Source organism: Desmodus rotundus, chromosome 5 (genome assembly GCF_022682495.2).
Source record: "Desmodus rotundus isolate HL8 chromosome 5, HLdesRot8A.1, whole genome shotgun sequence".
NCBI lineage: Eukaryota > Metazoa > Chordata > Mammalia > Chiroptera > Phyllostomidae > Desmodus > Desmodus rotundus.
The window spans coordinates 1,464,855-1,486,875 of NC_071391.1; the positions used below are offsets into that span (position 1 = coordinate 1,464,855).

The following is a 22,021-nucleotide window of genomic DNA, read 5'->3' on the forward strand; positions in this document are numbered from 1 at the left end:
GGGGCCGATGTCCTCACAGCTTCCAGCAGGGGCCGCTGGGGCCTCCGGAACAGGGTCCTGACCATTAGCCCCTGCGCATTCTGGGAGTCGCAGTCCTGTCTCCCCACCCCTCAGTCCCCCTTAGTCAATTCCGGGCTCTTTTCGCGAAGGAGTGTCGCCATTTCCGGGGAGGGGAAGCTGGGAAGAGGGCGCAAGCGCAAGGGTTACACGTCCCGATAGGCCTCAGAAGTCGCGGCCCGGCGCCTTGTGGGAGGTGTAGTTCTTCAGGCGCGGCAGCCGCGGCGCTCGGCCGACGATGGACTCGGTTTCCCAGAGAGCCGAGCGTGACGCAAGATGGAGACGGCCCGGCAACAGTAATCCAGTAGGTGTGTATGGAGGGAGGGCGGCGGGGCCGAGTGGTTGCGCCTTGGGGAGCCCTTCGTGCACAGTCTAGTGTTCCCACCTGCGCTGTGTCTCCCGGGCCTCGAGGCCTGGCTTCTGGGACCGTGGCTTCTCTCGCTCGACGTAGCCCCTGAGACCCAGACCCCGATGGGAAGAGCCCGCTGGACATGGGCGAGGCTCTGGGCACATTCAGTGCAGAATGTCAGGCTCTGCTTCCAAGGGGGGACAGAGTGGAAGGAGGTTGGGGTCCTGCTCCCTGGGATCTGGCCTGCCCATACCCGGAGTACCTCAGAGTACCTCCGTCCCCAGCCCCGTAGCCTGGACGCAGATTTGCCCTCTTTTGAGTTCGGGTTAGGTCTCTTCTCGGGGCTCTATCCCCATCTTCCCCCCAGAATGTCCCACTGATCAGGCTGCTTCTCTCTGGCGGTGGCGTCGCCGGCGGTGTGGTGCACAGGAGTGCGAAACCCCAGCTTTGTCTCAACACACCGTGCGAATGGTAGATGCCGCCCCCGCCGGCTCTGCCAGCTCAGGCGGACGCCGCAGGGTGTGCCGTGTCCCCCTTCCCTCCCGGAGGTGTGCCTTGATTCGGGGAGCTGAGCCCCGGGAGGATGGAGATCTGGCCTGTGTTTGACTTGTGTAGGCACTTAGACCCCGCCCCCTGGACCTCCCTGGCCTGGCCTTGGGGGTACACCGGGCAACGGGTCACTCTGGGCGTGGGGGCTGGGTGCTGAGGAAGGAGGAGTTGGTGGGTGGGTAGCTGAGAGCAGTGCAGGAGGGTGAGGCTGGGCTGTCCGCTGGGCCTGGCCACACGTGGTCAACAGACACCTGTGGGCAGCATCTCTGTACTCAGCGGGGGAAGGTGGGCGTGTGCGGAGGATTGCAGAGGTGCCCTTGGAAGTCGCTCCAGGTGGCGACTGACTACCCTGTTCCCTAAGGGCCTGGCCGTCAGGTGCCCCGGACTTGCCTGCAGACCCCTCTGGAGCTCTCAGGGCATCTCCCAGCAACAGGAGCAAAGCTTCCTGCAGGCCGGGCAGGTGCCCCCGCGCCCCGGAGCTCTCACTGCATGCCGCAGGCCACACGAAGCAGCCTGTGGGCGGTCCCACCCGGTCAGAGAGCTGCTGCAGAGCTGGGGCTGCTCGGGCTCTGGGTGGGCCCCGCTGTCTGCTGGCCCCACAGTCGCCCCATTTAGACTCCACTCGACAGGATTGTTGGGACTGAGGGGACGCGTCAAGGGACCTGCCCCCTGGCCTGTGCTGTGCACGCCCACTGTCTGGTCTGATGGTCGGCTGTCCCTCCCTGCCTCCCTCAGCTGCAGCGAGCCGCTGAGCAGAGCCGTGCCGGGGACCTCCGGACTGAGGCCACCACTCAGCCTCTGCCGCCTGCACCGGCGCTCTGCCCACCAGCCGTCGGGCGTCTGCACGGGCGTCTCGCACACGGGAAGGTGAGGAGAGGGCTTTCGGGGAGGGCGGGGCGCCAGGGGCAGGGGCTTTGACCTGCATGCTGTCCTCAGAAATAAACTCCAGGGGTTATTTTGGTCTAGGTGTGCTGTGGCCTGGGGACACATGGCTGAGGTGGGGGCAGGCGAGCCCGCGCCTGGCTTGGAGGTAGAGCAAGGGACGGAGTGTGACGCCCTGCCTTCCGACACCGTCTCCCTCAGCGACTCGGACTCTGACCCCAGCCTGCCTGGCAGTGCCGAGCTGGAGGCCCTGTCCCCAGAGAAGCTGCCAGGGGAGGCCCAGGGGGACTCAGACCCTGATGAGGCCCCCTCGCCACCAAGGGGCCCGCCCACAGCGGCAGTGCAGCCTTTCCACCTGCGGGGCACGAGCAGCACCTTCTCCCAGCGGAGCCACAGCATCTTCGACTGCCTGGAGGGCGCGGCCGGGCGGGCTCCGCCCTCGGTGCTCCAGACTGGCCTGGGCGGCCCTGGGGGCTTCAAGCGGCCCCTGGCGCCCTCAAGCCAGCCTCGAGCAAAGTGGCCGGGCAGAGCCAGTCAGAACCCTGTCCCTCCAAGGGTGCCCCCCGTCCCCGACTATGTGGCCCACCCTGAGCGTTGGACCAAGTACAGCCTGGAGGACGTGGCCGAGGCCAGCGAGCAGAGCAACCGAGCCGCTGCCCTGGACTTCCTGGGCCCCCAGACCCTGGACGCCCCTAGTGACTATGTGCCCTCCTTCAACCAGGACCCCTCCAGCTGCGGGGAGGGGAGAGTCATCTTCACCAAACCGGCTCGAGCTGCCGAGGCCAGACCCGAGAGGAAGCGGGCCCTGAGGAAGGCGGGGGAGCCAGGCGGGGGCAAGGGGTCTGTGGAGCTGGCCCACCTGGCCAGGCCCGGGAGCCCAGAGGCGGAGGAGTGGGGCAGCCCACGTGGGGGCCTGCAGGAGGTGGGCCCACCCGAGGAGGCTCCCCGCCGTGGGCCAGCAGCAGGCCCCTTGGCAGTGGAGACAGTGGGCTTCCAGGGCAGCAGGAAGCGGAGCAGAGACCACTTCCGGAACAAGAGCTGCGGCCCAGAGGCCCCGGGGGCTGAGGCCTGACCAGAGAGACTGCCCGCCCCCTCGGGCAGGAGCTGGTGGGCTGCCTCAGGTGGCGCCAGTGGCCCTGGCTGGAATGCAGGCAGTGGTTTTCGGAGCCAAGAGCTTGCCGAGGGGACAGTGGCGGCCCTGGCCCACTGGACGCCCTTGGGGAACAGTAAAGGCTTTGGGTATTCCTCAGGCTCGGTGTCTCTGTAGGCCGACCCCCTCCACACCCACGACCAGTGACCAGCGTGGCTGGAGCCTTGGTTGTCCAGCCCACCTGATTGATCGCCTATTCCCACCCGTGAGCCTCCTGACTCGGCGCCACGGGCTCAGAGAGCTTTTCAATCACCGGCGGCATTTATCTGCGGCAGCTTTTCCTGAAGGGACTGAGGGGACCCCGCCTCTGTCCAGAGCAGCGGGTGGAGGCAGCACAGGACTCCTCCAGGGGCGAGCTCATGGCCTCAGGCACCTGGCCTGTGCCCATAGGCCTACAGACCATTGGGCTGGGGAAACTTGTTCCATGGAGGCTGGGGTGGGGGCAGGGCAGGGGCCCTCCCAGCCCTGGCTGAGCGTGCCCCTCAGCTCCCTCCTGCCCAGGCCACGTGTGAAGGTAGCCAGTGTCCTGGGACCATGTTTCCAGGCCAGCTGGGTTTGACACCGTGGGTCCACCAGCAGGGGAAGGAGGATGGTCCCTTGTGTGCCAGGGAAGGTGGCCTGGGTGGACACCTGTGGCTGATGGGACAGTTGGGGGGCTGACCTGGCGGGCCCTGCCTAGCAGGGGGAGTGGGGGCGCCTGGACCCCAGCCCTAGCGTGGCATGCTTTCCAGGCTCCAGCTGGGGCAGAGCGCCTTGGGGTGGCAGTGTCCCAGGGCTGCTGCGGGGCCAGGCGCTCACTACGAGCTGTCGGGGCCGCACGAGCAGGAACCAACACACAGGAAGCACCCAGGTGCAAGCCTTGAAGGGCAGGGACTCTCACCACTACCATGTCAAAACCAGTAGTTTATTAGCAGGAACACAGGCTGGGAAGGGGACAGGTGTGCCCCGAGACTGCCGTCCACCCGGCAGGAAGCAGACCGGCGCTCGGTGAGAGCTCGCTGCCCTGGCTCAGGCTGGCAGGTTCTGAGGAGCACCATCCATGGGGAGCATGCTTGCACCCAGTTCCCAAGCACCCAGGCTGGGGGAGACCCAGGAGATACAGGGCAGGGCGTGGAGTGGTCCCTCTGAAGAGGCCACGGTGGCAGGAGGGGGGCAATGGTGTTGGTCAGACCTGGGAGAACTAGCCAAGGGCCGTGGTCCCCTGCCCACCCTGGTCAGGGCCCGAGGGCCAGGTCTTGGGCTCTGGTGGAGGGGGCGCCGTGTGCCGACAGTCCAGTGTCTCAGGGTCCGAGGGCAGTGGGCCCGCCTGTGGGTGCTCCGTGCTTCCTGGGCCCCCTCCATGCTCGGCAGGGGCCTGCTGGTTCCTGGTGCCAGAGTTCCAGGCATCTGGTGGGGAAGGAAGGGTGCTCACTGGGCAGACTGGAAGGGGGCAGGCCGAGGGGGAAGGAGAGGGAAGTGCCCAGAGGTGAGCCTGGGGCCTGGGTCCCTGAGGGGAAGGCTGGGGGCGTAGCCTTGGGGTCCAAAAGGCCACACCCTTGTGCTGGCTGGGCCAGGGGGCATCTGCCCCACCCAAGCCAGTGGCCAGCCAAGGGCCATCAGAGGCCTGGGTAGGTCCCCACCTGAACAGGGGAAGGCACTGGCCCAGCATGGCCCTCCGCAGGCCCACACTTACTGCGGGGGGCGGTGCCCGGGGCCAGCCTGTCTGCCAGGGAGGACAGGAGTGCCACACAGCGATTGACCTGCCAGAGGGAGAGACGTCCAGGGAAGCCCTCAGCCGAGCCCCAGCACTCTAGAACCAGCAGGGCACCTGGGCACCCTCCTGTCCGCGTCCCCTCTCCTGCCAGGACCCCTGTTGCCCAGGGACCCTCCCTCTGTGTAGAAGGAAGCGGGTGGGAGGCTCAGGCCCCAGTTGTGTGGAGTGGACGAGGATGGGCTGTGCAGGGCCCCGTCCAGGCAGGGCACCCCTCTGTCAGGTGATGGGCGGGGCAGGGGTGGGTGGGTGCGGAGCCTGGTGCAGAGTTAGTTTGGAGGTGGGGGGTGGAGCAGGGCTGCCCCCCCATGTCTGGTCTGCAGCCCACCTGTGACTCCAGGCCCCGGATGTGCTTCTCTTGCTCTCTCAGCCCCCCAAGGTGCTTGGCTATGATGTCCACCCTGCAGCAGAGCCGGGGGCGGGGGGTGGGCACAGCAGGCCACCATTAGCCACAGGACACTGAATTTGGGGACTCTCCTGTCCCTTATTCTGTTGCCCAGGCTCTTGGGGTGGGCTTGGGGTCACTAAGGCCCCCCTGGGTGCCTGAGTCTGGGGTGCTTTGGTCCTTCCATTCACCCCAGACCTGGTACACAGTGTGTTTGAGAACCCCCTGCATGCGTGATGGATGCTGGGCACCCTCCAGAGAGATGGCGGGACCACCCCACCCACTGGCAGGGAGGGCTGGGAGGCACAGCCCTGGGGGCACCTGGAGAGACAGTGGAAGGGCTGGGCTCCACTCTGAGACCCCAGAGCAGAGGGGATTCCAGGTGTGTTGGCCCCTGTCCCCCGAGTGCAGGGCAGGCGAGGCCCTGGGAGAGCCCTGTTTGGGGTCAGGCCAGGTGCTGGGCCCCAAGACCCAGTCACACCCTGCCCCTCTCAGCCAGCCTCAGTTTCCTCCGTTCATCCTGAGCAGCACCAGGCAGCATGGCAGCCCCCGGTGAGGACAGCAGAGGCCCAGGCGCTGCTGACTCAGCCCCCAACCCTGCAGGCGGTGGGTGGTGCCCTGTGCACCTGTGGGCGGTTCTCCGCAGCACCTCCTCCTTGCTGTCCTCCTTCTGCTTCTCCAGCTTGCTCAGGTAGCTCTCCTTCTGCACCGCCTCCCAGGTGACCATCTTCTGCTCCAGGGGCTCTGGCAGGTCTCTCTCTGGGAAAGCCAGGCAGCCGCGGGCTTGACTAGAGCCAGGCGGGCCTTGGGGATGGAGACTGGGCCGGCCTCCGGTGTGGCAGGAAGACCAGGTCAGCTCAGCCGCCCCACGGGTGCCCACCTGCAGCACTCCGGTCAGTGCACTGGTGTCCAACGCCCAGGACACAGGGAGAGGGGCAGAGACTGTCCTGCTGTGGGGGCCTGGGGGTCCGCTCAGCCTGTGCCAACCGCCCCAGCCCCTTCCATCCAGCTGCCCGCCCCCCCCCCCCAATGCCTGTCCCTGCCCTGGGGCCTCACCCAGGCGTGCCCGCTTCCGCCCAGCCTCCTTCTGGAAGACCCTCTTGAGCACTAGGCTCAGATGGCTGAGCAGGATGAAGGGCGGGGCCAGGGCGGGGCGCTCCTGGTACTCGGCGATGAGGTGGTAGCGCTGGGACCTCCAGAAGGCATCCGCGTTGCCCTGCACCTTCTGGAACGTGTAGCTGTGGGCCCCCCCCCGGACAGCCTGAGCCCTGGGGCCCCTGCAGAAGCTGAGGCCCCGCCCCCCTCTCACATCGCTCCTTTCTGTGGGGCACATCCAGAGTGGGGGCCACGTGTCCCGGCCACCCACCACCCTGTCTGCCGTCCGGGACACACTGCCAAGCCCCCAGCCTTGAACAGCCAGGCCTTGGGTGGGCGAGGGGGCGCCTGTGGGGCAGGGGCCTGGGAACGCTCCGCCCACCCCACCCCTGCTGAGGGCACCAGGTCTCTGGGCTGGCCCGCTGCTGCCTGCACCCGAGGCCCCACGGGGCAGGGGCAGCCAGTGTTTGAGGGGATGCCCGCACCCATGCCTCTCCCCACTCGGGCCGCAGGTCTGGAGGGCGGGAGCTGGCTGGCTCCGAGGGGGCCAGGGGCGGGGTCGCCGGGCGGGGGGTGGGGCACCTGAACATGGCGATGAGCAGGTTCATGAGCAGCACGTTGGTGACCAGCAGGAAGGTGACCAGCAGGAGGATGACCAGCCAGTTGGCGTAGAGGTTGGGGCAGGAGGGCGAGCCCTCCAGCAGCAGCGGGTGTGCCGAACAGTTCACGCGGGCTTCTGCAAGGCGACCGAGCGGTGGGGCCGGGCGGGCGGCCCCCGGGGCGGCCACGGGCCAGCGCCCTCGGGCGACAGCTTCTCCCTGGCACTGAGGTCACCCGGGGACGGACGGAGGGCACTGGCTTGTGACCAACAGCCTGGTTTTCTGGGTGTGACCTGGTGTTGGCACAGGAAGTCCCCACCGTCGGACACCCTGGTCCCCAGCGAAATGGAGGGTCAGCTCTGGCCCCGCTTGCCCACCTCTGCCAGGCTGCAGCCTCAGCTAGGGCCACAGGGGTCAGGAACAGAGCCCCCGGGTGTTTGCTGGCTGTTGCCTGGCCTAAGGTACCCTCCACCTTCCCAGAGCTCTGCCCAAAGCCGGGCTGGGGAGAGCTGGCCTGCGCAGGGTGGACAGCGTCTTCCGAGGCTTCTGGGGCTTTTATGGCACTGACGCCTGTCTGGGAGCGGCTTCTGGGAGCGGCTGAGCACCCTGCTCTGGGCCCCCGCCCAGCCCACAGGGCAGGAGTGAGGGGCTGTGGTGGCCGGGGTGCGTGGCACCACCTTGCAGGGGGAATGTGCGGGTGTGCACACGATGGACTTGTCCACACTGCGGGGTGTCCCCGCCAGCGCCCACCCGTGCCCCTGTGTCAGTGTGTCCTTGGCGGGGCACCCTCCCCCTTCTCCGGAGTTCTCGAGGCGGGGGACACACAGCCGCCTTCCTCTCCTTTCTGGGGCTGATTCCTGACCCTGCTCTCTGCCTGTCCAGGCTTCCGAGAGGGGCCTGGCCAGCCCTGGGGGGTGCGGTTTGAGCTGTAAATCAGATAAAAGTGGCTCTGCCCTCACGAGACCCCTGAGCTTCCTGGTGACACACTGAGGCGCCATCAGGCCGGGCTGGAAATTAAATTGCCCCTGGGGCCTGGAGCCCAGAGAAGGACCTTTGCTGCCACAGCCCCGCCCCAGGGCTCCCTCCCACCTGGCGCTGGGAGCAGGGAGGCCGCCTTCAGTGCAGGGTTGTGCAGAGTGGGGGCTGCCGAGCCTCAGTGTCCCTCCGCACCCCGCACCCCGCAGCTCTGCCCCAGAGATGGTGCTCAGCGGTGCAGCCCCCCTGCAGGACTCTCCCCGCACAGCCGCAGCAGCAGGGTGGGGGCTCCGGGGGGTTGGACGCCTTTGGGGGTCAGCATGCCCCCCACCCTTCTCAGGGGACCCCACACCATACCGCCCCCCATACCAGCATGTGGCTGCGGCTGGCTGGGCCAGGGAAGTGGCCACTGGGGCTGATGTGCCTCCCACCCAGCACTGGAGGCGCCCCCTCATCCTTCCCCCGACCCAAAGGCCACAGCGCGGCCCCCGGCCAGGGCCATACAGTGAGGGCCCCAGGGTCCGGGTGACCAATGGTCCGGAAAAGCGATGCCGCAGAAGAGCGAACACAGAGAGGAGGTTGTGGGAGGGGATGCTAAGAAAACAGCCCGAGGAGACGGGCCTCTCGGACACCCCACCTGGGAGGTGGTTTCCATGACGGTGCAGCCACCCCCGACCCCCCACCCCCGCCAGCCTGCTTGCTTCAGTCACATGCCATCCCCTTGGCAAATATTTACAGCCAGTTTTTGCCCCATTAACTGCAAAGGGCAGGGTCAGGCCTCTGTGGCCCAGGTGCCTGTGGTTGCCTGGTGGCCCCTCCCCCCTGCTCTGTGTCTGGGAGTGTCCCAAGGGGCTGGTGTCCTGGGCCCCTCACACTGGCACCTGGCGGGCCCCTCACACTGGCACCTGGCAGCTAAGCCACCTTCATCTGGGGGCCAGCCCCTCCCTCTTCTCCTCACTGAGCCCGGCCATTCCAGGCCCATAGGGTGTCCCTGTCCCTCACCCAGAGTTCCCCTGCAGCTCACGGCCAGGCAGCTCTGTCCCCCGCACTGTCTCTATGTGGGAAATTCTCAGAGCCTCCCCCAGCCCCCCACCCAGTGCAGGGGCCGGCTCAGAGATCCCGTGCCCTCCAACAGGCCATACAGCTGACAGTAGGCAGGCCCAGGGTGGGTGGCCCCAGGAGAAGCGAGGGTGCGGTCAGCCATGGCCAGCAGCAGAGCCTTCCCTGCAGAGGCCCCGGGCCGGTGGCTAGGCCTGGATGGGCAGGGGACAGGGAGACTGGCTGTCCCGCAGGGTCGTGCAGGAGGGCGAAGGCCCGGGGACATGGGGCCAGCCAGAGGGGCCCTGACCTCGGTCAGCTCCCAGCAGGGGACCGGCCCCTGCTGCCTCAAGGCCTCCAGCCCCAGGCCTGAGGTCTGGCACTCTGAGGTCTGTGGCCCAGCCTGGTGCCGTGTGCCACGCCTGAGGGCTCTGTGGCCTGGCCTCAGGGACTTCCCTGCTCTCACCAGCTGTGGCCCGGGGTCCCAAGGGCCGCACGTCCAGGGCCTTCCAGAGGGACCCAGCACCCCTGGACCCAGCACCCTGCACTGGCTGGGCCCCTTCTGAAGGGGGGCGCCAGGCGACCCCCGCCCCCGGCCCGTGCTGACCGTCGATCTCGTCCAGCGGGATCTGCCCGAAGATCTGCAGGTAGGGCCGGTAGAGCACGCGGCGGAGCAGCCACTCCAGGCGGCCGTCGTGCGGGTGCAGCAGCGCCTGGGTCGCCACGCCGTAGGCCACGAGCCACACGCTCAGGAAGAAGAGGAAGAAGAAGACGTCCTTCATCTGCGGTGGGGGCAGCAGAGAAGCATCCATAGCCCGGGGCGGGGGCGGGGGCTCCCCGTCCCCCCGGGGTCGGGGCCCAGGTCGGCGGGGGCTCACCATCCGCTCCACAATGATGATCTTGGGGCCCAGCTGCTTGTGGACGGCGAAGATGTGGATGAGGCGGAGCGTGAACACCATGAAGTCGACGGCCAGGACCGCGCGGCCAGCCTCGAACACCGCGGGCAGCATCCTGGACGGGAGGGGCGGTGGCTGCAGTGGCTGCTGGCCCCGGGAAGGGCGGGGAGGGCTCCCTGGGACACACAGCACAGCTGTCGGGGAGGATCGGGGGCCCCCGCAGACCTGCAGGCGACACCAGCGACGAACAGGGAGATGGCCAGCATGTCACACTTGTTCCAGTTGTCCTCCACATAGAGCGCGACCTTCTTCCTCAGGTGCGCGTCATCGTCTGTGAAGAACCCCTGGCGGGCAGAGGGCCGGAGGGTCCGCAGATGGCGGGGGCGCCCGCCCCGGATGGCCCAGGCAGACCAGGCCCGAGGGTGGGGGCCGGCACGCCACTGACCTGGCGGACCTCCTCCAGCACCAGGGTGAAGACCCAGAAGTACAGGGCGACCTCGGGCCCCGAGGGCCCCTGGGGCGGCGGCCTGAAGTCCAGCAGCAGGACGTAGGTGAACAGGAAGAGGAAGGCGAAGTACATGAGCACATTCCCCAGGAACACGGTCACCGGAGCGCTCCAGAACTTCCGCCAGCGTGCGAGCAGGAAGGCTGCCCGGGGCCCTCGCCCGCCCCGGGCCCTCCTCGCTGCCGCCGCCTGCTCCGCCCTGCAGCACCGGGGAGGCCACAGCCCAGGGTGAGGCGGGGCCGCGCCCACGGGAGCCCAGCCTTCCCGATGCCGCCCGCCGGGTCCCTCCGCCCTGCACACCCTTCTGCAGGCCCTTACCCCCTGCTGGGCCTGCACAGCAGGCTCTGCTCTGAGTCCAGGCTGTCCAGCTCCAGCAGGTCCTCCTGGCCCACCTGCAGTGGGGCCTCCTCACTGCAACCACAGGGGACACTCTGGGCCCGTGGGAGGGACATCTAGAGGTGCCCAGCCAGCGAGGAAATGCGGGGCGCACGGAGGAGGCATGCAGGGCGGGACTGTGCCCAGTGGGGCCCATGTGGATGCCGGACCAGCAAAGCCCCAGGCCCCCTGGCGCCCCGGCAAGCGGGCCACAGCCCCCAGGAACCTGAAGGTGATGAGGTTGGTGTAGAGAAGGGCAGGGCAGAGGAAGGCACCCAGCAGCCGCAGGATGGACGTGCCCGAAGTCATGTCCCCCCACCAGATCTTGGTCAGGAAGGCCTGGAACAGAGGCACAGCTGCGGCCTCCCTGCCATGCCTCTGCCCGCACTGCCGTGCCCTGCGCCAGGCCCACCCCGCTGGGTCCACTGAAGCTGCCCCCTCCCCACTGCCTGGCCTCGGGAGGCCTCCATCCCCGTGGGCAAGGGCCTTCAACGCAGGCAGGGAGGGCTCGGGGGTCCGTGAGGGCCAACGGGGGGAGCGGCACTTGTGCTGGGACCCGAAGAGGCCATGGGGCGCGTGGCCCCGGGCAGTGGGGGAGGCCAGGCGGGCCCCCTCCAGGAGCAGAACGCCCCTTCCTGTGCCCCCCGCCCCACACGGCTGGGACGCAGGGAGCTGGGGGGCAGCCGCTGACCAGGGGAGGTGGCAAGGTCAGCGGAGCCCCCCATCTGCTCGGCGCCCGCCCCCACACCAGAGACCAGGGGCTCGCTCACCTGCACCCCTTCGTGGGCGAAGAAGGCCTTGGTGTCGGCCTCGGCGGCCAGGTGCAGACAGGTGGCCCTGCTCCAGACGCGGCTGCGGCGCACCAACAGGGCGAAGGCACGGTCCTCGCTGTTGCTGTAGCACTCGGAGAAGAGGCCTGTTGGCGGCGGGGCCGACACGGACGCTGAGGCCCCTTCTCCCGGGCCAGGCCCTGCAGGGGGCCCCCCCGCCCTCCCCTGCCAGGACCTCGGGAGCCCCCAGTGTCCCCACCCCCACCCCAGGGCCAGTGCATGCCCGTCCTCAGGTGCGAGTGTGGGGACGTGTCATCAGTGTGCCCACGTGCCCTCTGTTGGGACAGTGTGGCTCCCACTGGGAGGAGCCCACAGGCCCAGAAGGGTCTTGGGGTGACCTGGGGCCACACCGTGTGGGTCCATCTGATGCCGGGCATCGCTCACCCAGGGCCAGCTGCTCATACGCCACCCGGCAGGTGGCACGGTCCACCTTGGCCTCTGTCTCCAGGTGGGACATCTCCCTGAGGATCTTGCAGGCGACCAGAGCGGTGGCCACGCCCTCCTGGCCCTAGGAGACTGTGTGAGGAGGCCGCTGGTCACCCGCCCTCCCTGGGGCCCCCGGCCACTGCTCACCATGGCCCAGAAGTAAGTGGCCATCTCCTGGCGGCCCTGCAGCACAGCCCACAGGAACAGGTCCCGCCACGGGTTCTCGCTCTTCTGGTTCAGGTCCGGCAGCCACTTCTGGCCAGTGGGCCGCCTGGCCGGCCCTCTCTCCTGGAGGACATGGGGGTCAGCCCTCCACCGTGGCCCCCGCCCAGCCCCCGCGCCCCGCTCACCTGGTAGAGCCCCTGGCAGGCGTCGTGCAGAAAGTCCTTGAGCACACGGGACACCTCGTGCAGCGAGAAGGCGGGCGGCCCCGCAGGTGGTGGCCCCCGGGCGGGTGGCGCCGGGTGGCCCTCCTCGAACTTACGCTGCAGCAGCGTGAAGAGCAGGCTCTTGGGGGGCACGGCCCGGTACAGCTGCTGCAGCCGCCCGTAGGTCAGGAAGTCGGCCACATTCGAGCCGTGGTCCACAAAGAGGCGGACGAACTCCGGCTTGTCGCTCACCAGTGCGTCCATCATCACCTCCTCCAGGTCGCGGGACTGGGGGCCACGGAGATGAGTCGGAGTGGGGGGTGCAGGGAGAGTGAGTGGGATCTGGTGGAGCGGGGGCCCTCATCCCAGAGCCCTGCTCCCGGCATGCAGCCCATCCCTGGGCCAACGGTTGTCCAGCACGTCCCATGGGAGAGACGCCGGGGGGGACTGAATAGTGGCCTGGGCCCCCTTGGTGGCCCCGGGGGGAGGAGGGACCTCGGCCCTCGGGACACCGCCTGCCCCAGGCCCTGCCCTCCACTGGCCAGTAGCTGGGGCCCCGGGGTCGGTGGGCACCTTCCACTCCACGTCCCCGTGGAAGATCTCGCTCTTGGCGATGTCCACGCGGCCCCAGGCCACCGCCAGCTTGAGCTCGTCCAGGTAGTCCCGTGGCTCCCGGCTGTGGCTCTTGCAGGCTGCAGGTACGGGACAGGGGTGAGGGCGATCCCAGGGTCCCTCCGGGGGGCTCTTCTAGGGACACGGCCCCAGACCTGTGCCCTGCTTCATGCTCGCTGAGTAGCGGCCAGACCAGCACGGGGTAGCAAGTCCCGGGCGCCAGTGCTGGGCACCCCACTGGGCGGGGTGGGTGGGGCACCTGTTCCTGGCTGGGCAGCTGCGGCTGCCAGTATTGGCCCCGGGGCACGTGCTCATTGCCAACAAAAAGCCCACAGGGCCAGAAAGCAGACAGGACCCATGTGCGCACCGGCGCCACCCCCGTTCCCGGCTGCCTGGCCGCACCTTTCACCAGCGCCTTGAGGATGACCGTGTCCAGCCCCTCGGAGCCCTCCTGTTCGAAGTCGTGCACGGTGAGCAGGTGCGGGTGGGAGGTGATGCTCTGCAGCTGGGCAGGGCGGGGCCGGGGCCGCAGTCAGGCCGGCCCCTCAGCTGAGAGAACCCCCAACCCCCAGGAGTGCCAGCCTGCCACCCAGTGGGCCCACACCCATGCACGCTGGGGGGCTTGCCCCCCAGCCTCCACTCTGCGTGCGCCTGAAGCCAGAACAAACTTGGGGCTCTGCATTAGGAGGGGCTGGGGCTGCCTGGGTGGGATCGGGGAGCAGGGGCTGCCTTCCAGACTGGCCTCTGGGGGCTCCTACCAGCTCTGTCCAGTGCAGGACGTCTTCCCAGGAGAAGTGCTTGCTGGGGAACTTCTCTTTGAGCTGCTGCCGCACGGCCTGGGGCGGCAGGGGTCTCGGGTGGCTGAGAAGGGTGGCCAGCACATCTGCCACACCCCCTGAGCCGGCCAGGATCAGCCACGGGGCAGCCAGCGCCATGGCCCTGGAAATCCTCTGGGCGCACGGCGGGGAGAGGGCCCGTGAGCTCCCAGTGCCGCCCAGGCTCCCCTTTCCCTCCTTGCCCTGGTGGGGAGGGCCCTGTAGGAGACCACAGCAGACCCCTGGGTGTCCAGCCAGGCCCTTCCCCCTCCTCCTACCTCCAGGGTGCTGGGGTCCCCATTGACCAGCAGACACAAGACGGGGATCTCGATGCTGCCGGTGCCTGTGGATGAGCACCATGAGGCCCTCCCCTGTGCCTGGGGCGGGTGGGAGCCTGCGCCCCGCCCCCCCAAGGACTATGGGGTGGGTGGGGAGCCTGCGCCCTCACCGTGCCATGTTCTCTGAGCACACGCCGGCCAAGAGGCCTTTTCTGGTAAAGCGTGGGCTCCAGGCTGAAACCAGGGGCCCTGTGTTGGAGGCCCTGTCACTTGGGGACAAGGACACAAAGCCCATCCCCATATCCCCCCCCCCCTCGCCGAAGTGTCAGATGTGGCCACTTTGCAGCCGTGGAAACAAAGTAACATAAATGCGGCCGCATGCCCAGTGCCTGGTGGCTGTGCCCACCGCGGCAGAAGCTCTCTGTCCGCCGGGCAGACAGAAGGGCTGAAGGAGCAGCCTGGGAGGCTTCTCCCCCAAGCACAGACCACAAGGGGGACTTCCTGACGGAAACGTTCCCCCAGACATGCCTGGCCCGGCCGGGCCTGCTGCGTGGGCAGAGCTTCAGCTCCTGGGCAGGGCTGCCTCTGACTCCCAGAGGTGCCTGCTGACCGTGGGGCGGAGGCAGCAGGGTGCCCGGCCCCAGCAGGCTTCAGCAGCCCCGGGCTCGACTCTGCTGTGTGGTGTTGGTTTCAACACCGCTGTCCCGTTTTCATCTTTAAAAAGTACTCATTGGATAAGCCTTTTGTATCGTTCGTACCATTAGTCACGTGCTAGTGTTTCCCAGTGAATTCATCTTGGGAACCCCCACAGCAGCCCATTCCTTGGGCAGCACTGCCCCCTGGTGGCAGCATGCCCGACAGCCAGTGGAAATGGGCAAACGTTTCATCGCAAGCCCTGAGTGCCCTGCCAGAGCCTCTGTCCAGCAATGGTCCTGTGGACGTGGAGCCGCCACCGCTCCCGAGAGGGGACCCACCAGCCACACTCCCAGCTGGCAACCTCCCCTGCCCCCCAGGCCCCCACAGGTCCCTGGTCTCAACGTTCAGGCACCCCCTGTGCCCCCGGCAGCCTCCCTGGGCACCTCACCCCCGTAGCCGGTCCTCTGCTCCGAGATGTGCTTCTCTAGCCGCAGCCACAGCGCCGTCGCCCCGTCTCCCTCCCCGGGGGTGTCCGGCTCCACCAGGACGAAGTGGGAGTGGTTGTTGTCCAGGGGGCAGAGGGGGCCCCGGCTGCCGCTGTCATCCATGGGGTAGTGGACAGGGCTGTGCTCCTGGGCCCCGAGCACACTGTGAGGCTGGGGCGAGGCTTCTGCCCAGGCCCGTTCCCGTCCCCACCCCCACCCCGAGGGCCCCCGAGAGGACTCAGGGCTGTAGGAGGCTGCACTTGCGGGGGTCTGAAGGGCGTCCCCTGGCGCTGCCTCAGACAGACCCTGGGGCGTGAGTAGGTACTGCTTGCCCAGGCCTGTGGGGCAGGGGCCAAGGCTGGCATTTGGACCCTGCCCTGGGCTGGGTCCTCAGGGTCCAGGAGTCCCCAGATCTGTGCTGCCACCTGATGGCCCTGTGCTGGGCGCAGAGCGCCCTGGGCCCCTGTCCCCTGATGCCTGTCAGTGTCTGTCACTCCTTCAGAGCACCCACCAGCCTCACTCTCCCCGGCCCGTGAGCCCCAGGGCAGGACCTGGCCTGTGTGTGCACAGGGGCAGGTGGCAGGGAGGACTTGGGGAATGTTCACTCAGTAACAAACAGTGGGCGGTGGGGCGTTGCCAGCCTGCCAGACCTGCTGGGGGCTCCCCTTCCGCCCTGGGGTGGGTGACACTTGGGAGCTGTGACCCCTTGCCAGCCCCTGGGCTCACCGGGGCGTCATCCAGAAGCTGACGGTACAGTACTCGGCCTAGGGAGGCGATGCCGATAGACACCACGCGGGCCTTGGCAGACGTGCTGGCCAGCGAGTGGTCGCGCACCGCCTGCCCGACGTGGCGGGCGAGGCCCACCCGGAGCGCGCTGGTCAGGATCCAGCCGCCTGCGGGAGGGGGGCTTGCTGTGCCCTGCTGCGTCCCAGCCGAAATGGAGGGGCAGGCCAGGCCCCGGACCCGGGCAGGTCTTCCCAAGTGGCGAAGCCCCCAGCCCCCCTGGCTCTGGGCCCTTCATCTTTGCCACCTCACCACTGCGCTAATGGAGCGCAGCACGGCCATCCTGTGCCGGGCTCTCTGCAGGCCCAGCGGCCTGAAGTGAAACCCCGTGACTTGATTCTGACCCCGACAACTGGCTGGCCAGAGTGGTCCCGTGAGGGAGGCAGAGGGGGTGAGGGGGCGCACCGTGGGCGATGGGTATAGAAACAGTTGCTGTCCCCAGGGGCATCTCGCTGAGGCCTCTGGGGCCCAGGAGTAGACAAGCCAGGCCTCTTTGCCCACAGGGTAACTGGGACCCCCCTGGGGGAGGCCCTGGGCCTGGGGGGACCCTTGGTCCCTCTGCTGCATCCCCAGGAGACCCACCATAGTCGGGGGCACCAACGCCAAGGGGGGGGTGCCGGAGCCAGCCTGCCGGGCGTGCCACGCGTGGGGGGCAGGGGGTGCCCTGGGGCCGGGCACCAGGCAGGGCCTCACCTGTGCTCTGAGCCGCGGCCACCAGCCCCTTGCGCAGGACGTCCCGCAGCCGGGACCTCATGGTGAGGGGCCGCTCCGTGCCCACCAGGGACACCACAAGGTTGGGGGCCGGCAGGTGCCACTCGGCTCTCAGGAGGTTGAAGAGCTCAGCGGGTGCCATGTCGCTCGGCACCTTCACGAACTGTGGGGCGGCAGGGGGCACTGGGTACCGGATGGGGCGCTGGGCACGAGGGATGGGACGGGCCTGCAGCCTTGACCTGTGGTGGGACCTGGGCCACCCTGACCCCAGCCTGGGCCTTGCCTCTGCCTTGAGGAGAGGTGGGGGCTGGGTGGGGGGGTCCTGGAAGCACTGCAAGGGGTTGGGGGGCTCTGAACAGGGCCCTCAGGACAGCGGCCTTGGGGAGGGGGCGGGTGCTCAGTGTTCAGGGGAGGAAGCGGGAAATGGGGGCCCAGGGATCCCTGCCATCACGTGGAGCAAGGTCACGGGGGTGCAGGATGCGGGGTGGGGGGTGGGGGGTTAGGCTTACCCTGCCTCGCTTCTTCCCGAACCCTCCAAATTGGATCTCGCCCCGGCACAGGCCCGGCCCCCACCTGTCCGCAGCTCCCCCGGGGCTGCTGGGGCGGGCACCCTGCGCGTCCTGCATAGGGGCCTCTCTGCAGGGACAGAGGACATGAGAGGGGTCCCAGCCATCTTCTACCCGCCCCCCTCCAGGAGGCTGGGGGCTGCCTCCAGGGAAGCTGCCCCCCCCACCCCCCGTTCCTGGCCGGCAGAGGGTCCCTCCCTCCACCTGAGCCCCAGCGTTGCTGCCTCCTCCCTGGTCCGCACTGTCCCTGAAGCTCCACGCGGCTGGGCGAGGGGTGGGGTGGGGGTGCGTATCCCGGCCCCTCCTCCCTCTCCTGGTCCCACTGCTCACCCCTCGCCGGGCACATGGGACCCAGAGTTCCTGTCACCACCCCTGCGGAGGCTTTGGCGGGAGGTGTCCTGGAAACCCGGAAAGACATCAGGTTTCTGGGCTTCTCCTAGGCTTCTGGACGTGCAGCCCACCTGCCTCATACCCCATCAGCGCCGGACAGGGAAGGAGACCCTGGGTATACCTGGGCCAGCCGTGGGCCCAGGGAACCTGGTGTGGAGGAGGGAGGGCTCCTTGCTCGGTGGTGGGGCCCCTGGGGGTCCTGGCAGAGAAGGCTCTTGCCCCCTCACCCCAGAGCTCTTTGCACCATGTTCCTGCCCCTCCCCTGGCCACAGGGCTCCACGCCTCGTGCCATGCCCACATTATTTCCCTGTAGCCCTGGGGGGTCCGGCATGTTAGCCCCAGTCCACACAGCAGAGACCCGGAGGGCCAGGGGCCCAGGACTGGCCCGTGGGACAAGGGGCTGGACCCCAACCACCTGCCTGGCCCCATGCCCCTGCTCCCACCCAGGCCCTCTGTCCCCTGGGGGTGGAGACTCTTCCCGCCGGGGGCTCCTGTGCCCACAGGAGGGGACAGCGGTGGGGGAGCAGGGCGCCTGTGGGTGTGACAGGGACTTGCATGGCCACTGTCCCCCCACTGTGTCTGCCGTGGTGTGAGCAGGCCTGAAGTCCCGATGCCTGGGAACCGGGCCTTTCACGGAAGTAAGCTCTTTGCAAAGGTGTGGTCACTGAGACAGGCCTTCACCTAGGGACCAGTGGCCTTCGAAGAAGGGGGCGGAACCATGTGACCGTGGAGGTAGAGGGGGAGGTATGGGGCCATGGCCCAGGGGCACCAGGGACCCCTGAAGCTGGCCACAGCGGGAGGGAGTCTCCCTGAGAGCTTCCTGAGGGTGTGCGGCCCAGGGACACCTGGATTTGGGACTTCTGACTCTGAAAGGTGAGAGAACCCCTTTCTGTCGTTTTCGCAGTCATTTGTGATGGCCACCCCGGACACCGACTCAGAGGACCCCAGTGGGCAAGCCAGCAGGCATCAGTGCCAACTGGGGCCAGGCCCAGCTTCCCACACAGGGCACCTCCCCGTGTCTCAGCGGTCTGGCCACAGAGGCTTTGGTCTCGAGGGCCTGGGGCCCAGCCCTGCGGTGGGGGATGCAAATCCTCACAGACCAGGAGCTGGGTGCCGGGATTTGAATACGGCCTCTCCAAGCCGGTGGTCATGGCCTTTTAACACCCTGGCTGCTGTCTGGGGACAAGGCCTGTGTGTGGTGCAGGAGGTGGGGGGACAAGACAGAAGCCCGTAGGTGTGTCCAGAAGCAGCTCTAACAAAGGCCCACAGACAGGGCCTCGGGTGTCCCAGGGCAGCGCTCCTTCCCGACTCTCCAGGGGTTCATTCCCGCCTTGTCCAGCTTCTAGAGCTCCAGGGGTTCATTCCTGGGCTGGTGGCCGCGTCCCTCCAGCCTCTGTCTCCGTCCTCACGTGGCGTCTGCGTGCGTGTGTCTCTCCGTCCAAATGTCCCTCTTCTTACAGGGACACCAGCCATTGGATCAGGGTCCACCCCATCCCCTGTGGCTCAGCTGAGCTGGTCACATTGGCACAGACCCTACTTCCAAGCAAGGCCACATCCTGAGGGTGTGGGGGGTGGGAATTTTGGGGGACACCCTTCAATCTCAAAGTACAGGCTGCAAGGTGGGGACAGTGGGCAGAGGGTCCACAGGGGAGGCCCTCGCCCCCCCACCCCCGGTGCTGGCCTGCCAGGCTGCCAGGAGGGTCCTCTCTGTCTCCATCTGGACCCGGGCCCCAGGCAGGGGAACAGGGCTCCACGTGCCCCCTCTGGGGTGTGTGTGGGTTGGGAATTCGGGGGCCTGGATAGCACCCACGTGCTCGTACCCATGAGCCTCAGGCAGGCTGGTGCAGAGAGGAGGCCAGGGATGGGGGGACACCTCAGCATGAGGGGGGTCCTGGGGTGTTCCCAGGCCTTCCCTCACTGACAGGCCACCGGACCTGGGCAGGAGTGGGGGGGCAGGTGCAGATGCCAGGCAAATGGGGCCACCGAGGGAGAAGGCTATGCAAATGCTTGGGATTTGCATGGGCAGGTGTGTGGTTTTAGTGCCCCCTTGTTTCTGGGGGGGTGGGGGGTGGGGCAGCTGGGGTCCTAGGTGCCTGCTGGCTGGGGTCCCACCCCCCTCTCCTGAGAGAAGAATGGGCTCAGTCCCAGCATCAGAAGTGCCCTGGACTGGGGGGAGATGGCCGCCCTCTCATCACAGGCCATCCGGGACAGGGCCTCTGAGCTGGCAGAGACCCCAGTGTGAGCCCCCCAGTGTGAGCCCCCCCAGTGTGAGCCCCCAGACCCCAGGATCTCTGGGCCCAGCCCCCCACCCCTGAGAGGCAGGACGATAGTGGTAACAAGAGGGCTGCGACCAGCGCCGACCAGCCCGCCCTTAGCAGACCGGCCATTGGCACTGTGGCCCCTCCAGCCCAGCATAACTCGGGGGTCTCCCCGGGCTAGGTATGGATCCGAATCCGGGATAGGTCGACAGGGCACACAGCCCTCCCCACCCCACCCCCAATGCCCCAGGCACTTCTCCTGCCCCAGAGTCCTGGCCCTGAGCCCCCACCTGCCTCTGCTGGCGGCTGGGCTCCTAGACCCAGGGCGATGGGGCTTTTCCTCTCTCCTGTCCCACCTGCCCCCTGCCCAGGAGGGGGGCATCCCCACTCCTGACCTCATCTGGGAGCCGATGGCAGGGGACACCTACCTGCCTGGTTTCTCCCTGGCACCCCGACATGCTGCTGCTGGCCAAGGAGCAGGGTGGAGGCTGCCCAGTGCAGAGGGCACCTGCAAGCCAGCCCGGCCCCTCCTCCTGCCCGCCCTCCCCGCCCACACCTGGGCAGCCGGTGTGGTGGCCAACCGGGTGGGCAGGCAACTCAGCGTGGCCTGGCCTACAGGTCTGCTCTGGCCAACACCAGGGAGGTGACCGGGTGCAAGGGGCTGCTGGGCCGCCTTGCTTTCCCTCATTTTCTCCGGGGGCTATGCCTGGGGGCGGCTGTGGCCCCCAGCCGAGTCCAGCCGTCTTTCCCTGACACGTCTCAGTTTTCCGCCCAGCCTCAGTCTAGTTCTCCAACAAGTAGGACCAGCTGTCCTCGGGGTGCGGCCCAGCGCCCCATGGAGGACCCGTGGCGGGGGCGGCCCCTCCCCCCCACCCCCCGGGGTCCTGCAAAGCCAGGAGGCGTCGGCCCGGCATGCTGTGCTGGCCAGGTGGCAGGGCCCGGCTGCCTTGTGGACACGGCACGGACGCCGTCCGTCCGGCAGGGGCGGGACAGGTGCCGTGGGGGCTGTGCCCTCTGGGCTCCCGCGGCCCTGGGCTCTGTAACTACTCTGGGCCCCCGCTTCTCTGGAAAATGGGGCCCCACCTCAGGAGCTGATGGGCAACACAGCGAGACCAGGCCTGGGTGACACGTCTGCATGTCCCTCCACAGAGACCCCCAGGACCCCGTCCCAGGGACTCTTGGTCCCCTGAGTTCGAGTAGGGGTGGGGAACAGAGTCCAGGCCTGGTGCTCTGGGACTCCCCAGTGTCCTTGACAGTCTGGCCTGTTAGCCACCAGAGGGCGCCCCAGGACCGCATGCAGAGTCAGGGTGGGCCGGAGGCCCCGGCTGCAGACTGGGCGGCTTGGGCCCTGGACAGAGGGCCGAGGCCACTCCCACAGGACCCAGCTGCTGGCTGTGCACATTCAGTAGCTTCACCTGCAGCCCAGACGGGGGCCCCCAGGAAGTAGCGGACTCCGGCGAAACGGGACTCTGGGGCTAGGATCCCACAGGCCTTTGGGCCCGGTTCTGAAGGGAAAAGGCTGACCTTGAGGTGCCTCACTGGGGCCCATGGGTCCTGCCAGTGTCGGGGGTACGTGGAGAGTGAGGGGTCTCCCAGGCCCTCAGAGCCTGTGGGGGTGTGGGGCACCCAGTACTTGCCCCTCCCCTTCCTCTGTTCCAGCCCTGCCACTCTACCTCTGAACCTCTCCCTGGCCACCCCCAGCCCCGTACCAGGCTGCACTCCCACCCTGCCTACCACCCTCCATGGCTCCCTATCGCCCCAACGAAAAACCCCATCACCAGCCTGAGGCCCTGCCGGGCCCTGCCCATCGCCGCCTCCCTCCCCAGCCAGCCAGCCTTCTTTCTGCTTGCTCCTTCGTCCAGCCTCAGGGCCTTCCCTCCCGCAGCGCTGCTGCCTGCTCCCTGCCCTGCCACACCAGCGCAGGGGCTGCCCCTGGTTTCTCTTTCCGTGTGACCCGGTGTTATTTCTCAGTGCCCCTGGCCATCAGAAGGGACCTCCTGTTCTTGCTTGGACCTGGTGACCTTGGACGCTCATGGCTGCCCCGGGGCCCAGACCCACGAGCCGCTGTAGGAACAAGCCGGGCGCGATACTGCCAGAGGGTGCGGCGCGTGTCCCCATGGGAGCTGCCCGGAGGGTGCAGGGCGGGCAGGGGCCGGGCTCCGCTTGGCTGGGGCTCTGCTGCCCAAGGTCGGAGGTGCCAGGGGCCACCTGCGTCCACGGACACCGTCTGGAGGGGCGTCTGCCCTGGCCTGCGCTCT

General features: G+C 68.1%; 2 protein-coding genes across 7 annotated transcripts; one reads left to right on the plus strand and one right to left on the minus strand.

Moving 5' to 3' along the window:
- Nucleotides 1–217: 217 nt before the first annotated feature.
- TSSC4 (tumor suppressing subtransferable candidate 4) lies at nt 218–3,086 on the plus strand. 5 transcript variants are annotated; one of them, XM_053924125.1, is made up of 3 exons: nt 218–365; nt 1,691–1,822; nt 1,922–3,086. In XM_053924125.1, the coding sequence occupies exon 3, from the start codon at nt 1,944–1,946 to the stop codon at nt 2,907–2,909; it is 966 nt and encodes a 321-aa protein (XP_053780100.1). In that variant the 5' UTR covers nt 218–365; nt 1,691–1,822; nt 1,922–1,943; the 3' UTR covers nt 2,910–3,086. The 5 variants fall into 5 exon arrangements, with proteins under 5 accessions (XP_053780100.1, XP_045039142.2, XP_045039140.2 ...); XM_045183207.2 differs by having other exon boundaries at nt 243–361; XM_045183205.3 differs by having other exon boundaries at nt 300–365; nt 1,585–1,822.
- Nucleotides 3,087–3,726: 640 nt separating this feature from the next.
- Nucleotides 3,727–20,267, minus strand: TRPM5 (transient receptor potential cation channel subfamily M member 5). Of its 2 annotated transcripts, none has more exons than XM_053924586.1 (26): nt 20,192–20,267; nt 17,446–17,513; nt 17,059–17,185; nt 16,532–16,712; nt 15,782–15,948; nt 15,019–15,202; nt 13,935–13,999; nt 13,600–13,791; nt 13,244–13,346; nt 12,803–12,921; nt 12,212–12,517; nt 12,009–12,149; nt 11,820–11,943; nt 11,376–11,521; nt 10,832–10,944; nt 10,549–10,641; nt 10,171–10,429; nt 9,951–10,069; nt 9,708–9,840; nt 9,437–9,576; nt 6,800–6,953; nt 6,179–6,360; nt 5,749–5,881; nt 5,066–5,138; nt 4,660–4,726; nt 3,727–4,373 (listed from the first exon to the last, which is right to left on the minus strand). In XM_053924586.1, exons 1-26 carry the CDS (start codon nt 20,219–20,221, stop codon nt 4,268–4,270), a joined length of 3,525 nt encoding a protein of 1,174 aa, XP_053780561.1. In that variant the 5' UTR covers nt 20,222–20,267; the 3' UTR covers nt 3,727–4,267. The 2 variants fall into 2 exon arrangements, with proteins under 2 accessions (XP_053780561.1, XP_053780560.1); XM_053924585.1 differs by having other exon boundaries at nt 9,437–9,611.
- Between the last annotated feature and the right edge of the window lie 1,754 nt (nt 20,268–22,021).

Excerpts from the sequence above, each read along its gene's own strand:
- TSSC4 (XM_053924124.1), top strand. The coding sequence starts at position 875 with ATGGTAGATGCCGCCCCCGCCGGCTCTGCCAGCTCAGGCGGACGCCGC. Across the intron at positions 955-1,690 it reads GTCCCCCTTCCCTCCCGGAG|CTGCAGCGAGCCGCTGAGCA; the intron begins GTGTGCCTTGAT and ends TGCCTCCCTCAG. Across the intron at positions 1,823-1,921 it reads GGCGTCTCGCACACGGGAAG|GTGTGCTGTGGCCTGGGGAC; the intron begins GTGAGGAGAGGG and ends ATTTTGGTCTAG.
- TRPM5 (XM_053924585.1), bottom strand. The coding sequence starts at position 20,221 with ATGTCGGGGTGCCAGGGAGAAACCAGGCAG. Across the intron at positions 12,518-12,802 it reads ACGGGGACGTGGAGTGGAAG|TCCCGCGACCTGGAGGAGGT; the intron begins GTGCCCACCGAC and ends CGTGGCCCCCAG. Across the intron at positions 10,945-11,375 it reads TCGCCCACGAAGGGGTGCAG|GCCTTCCTGACCAAGATCTG; the intron begins GTGAGCGAGCCC and ends CCTCTGTTCCAG.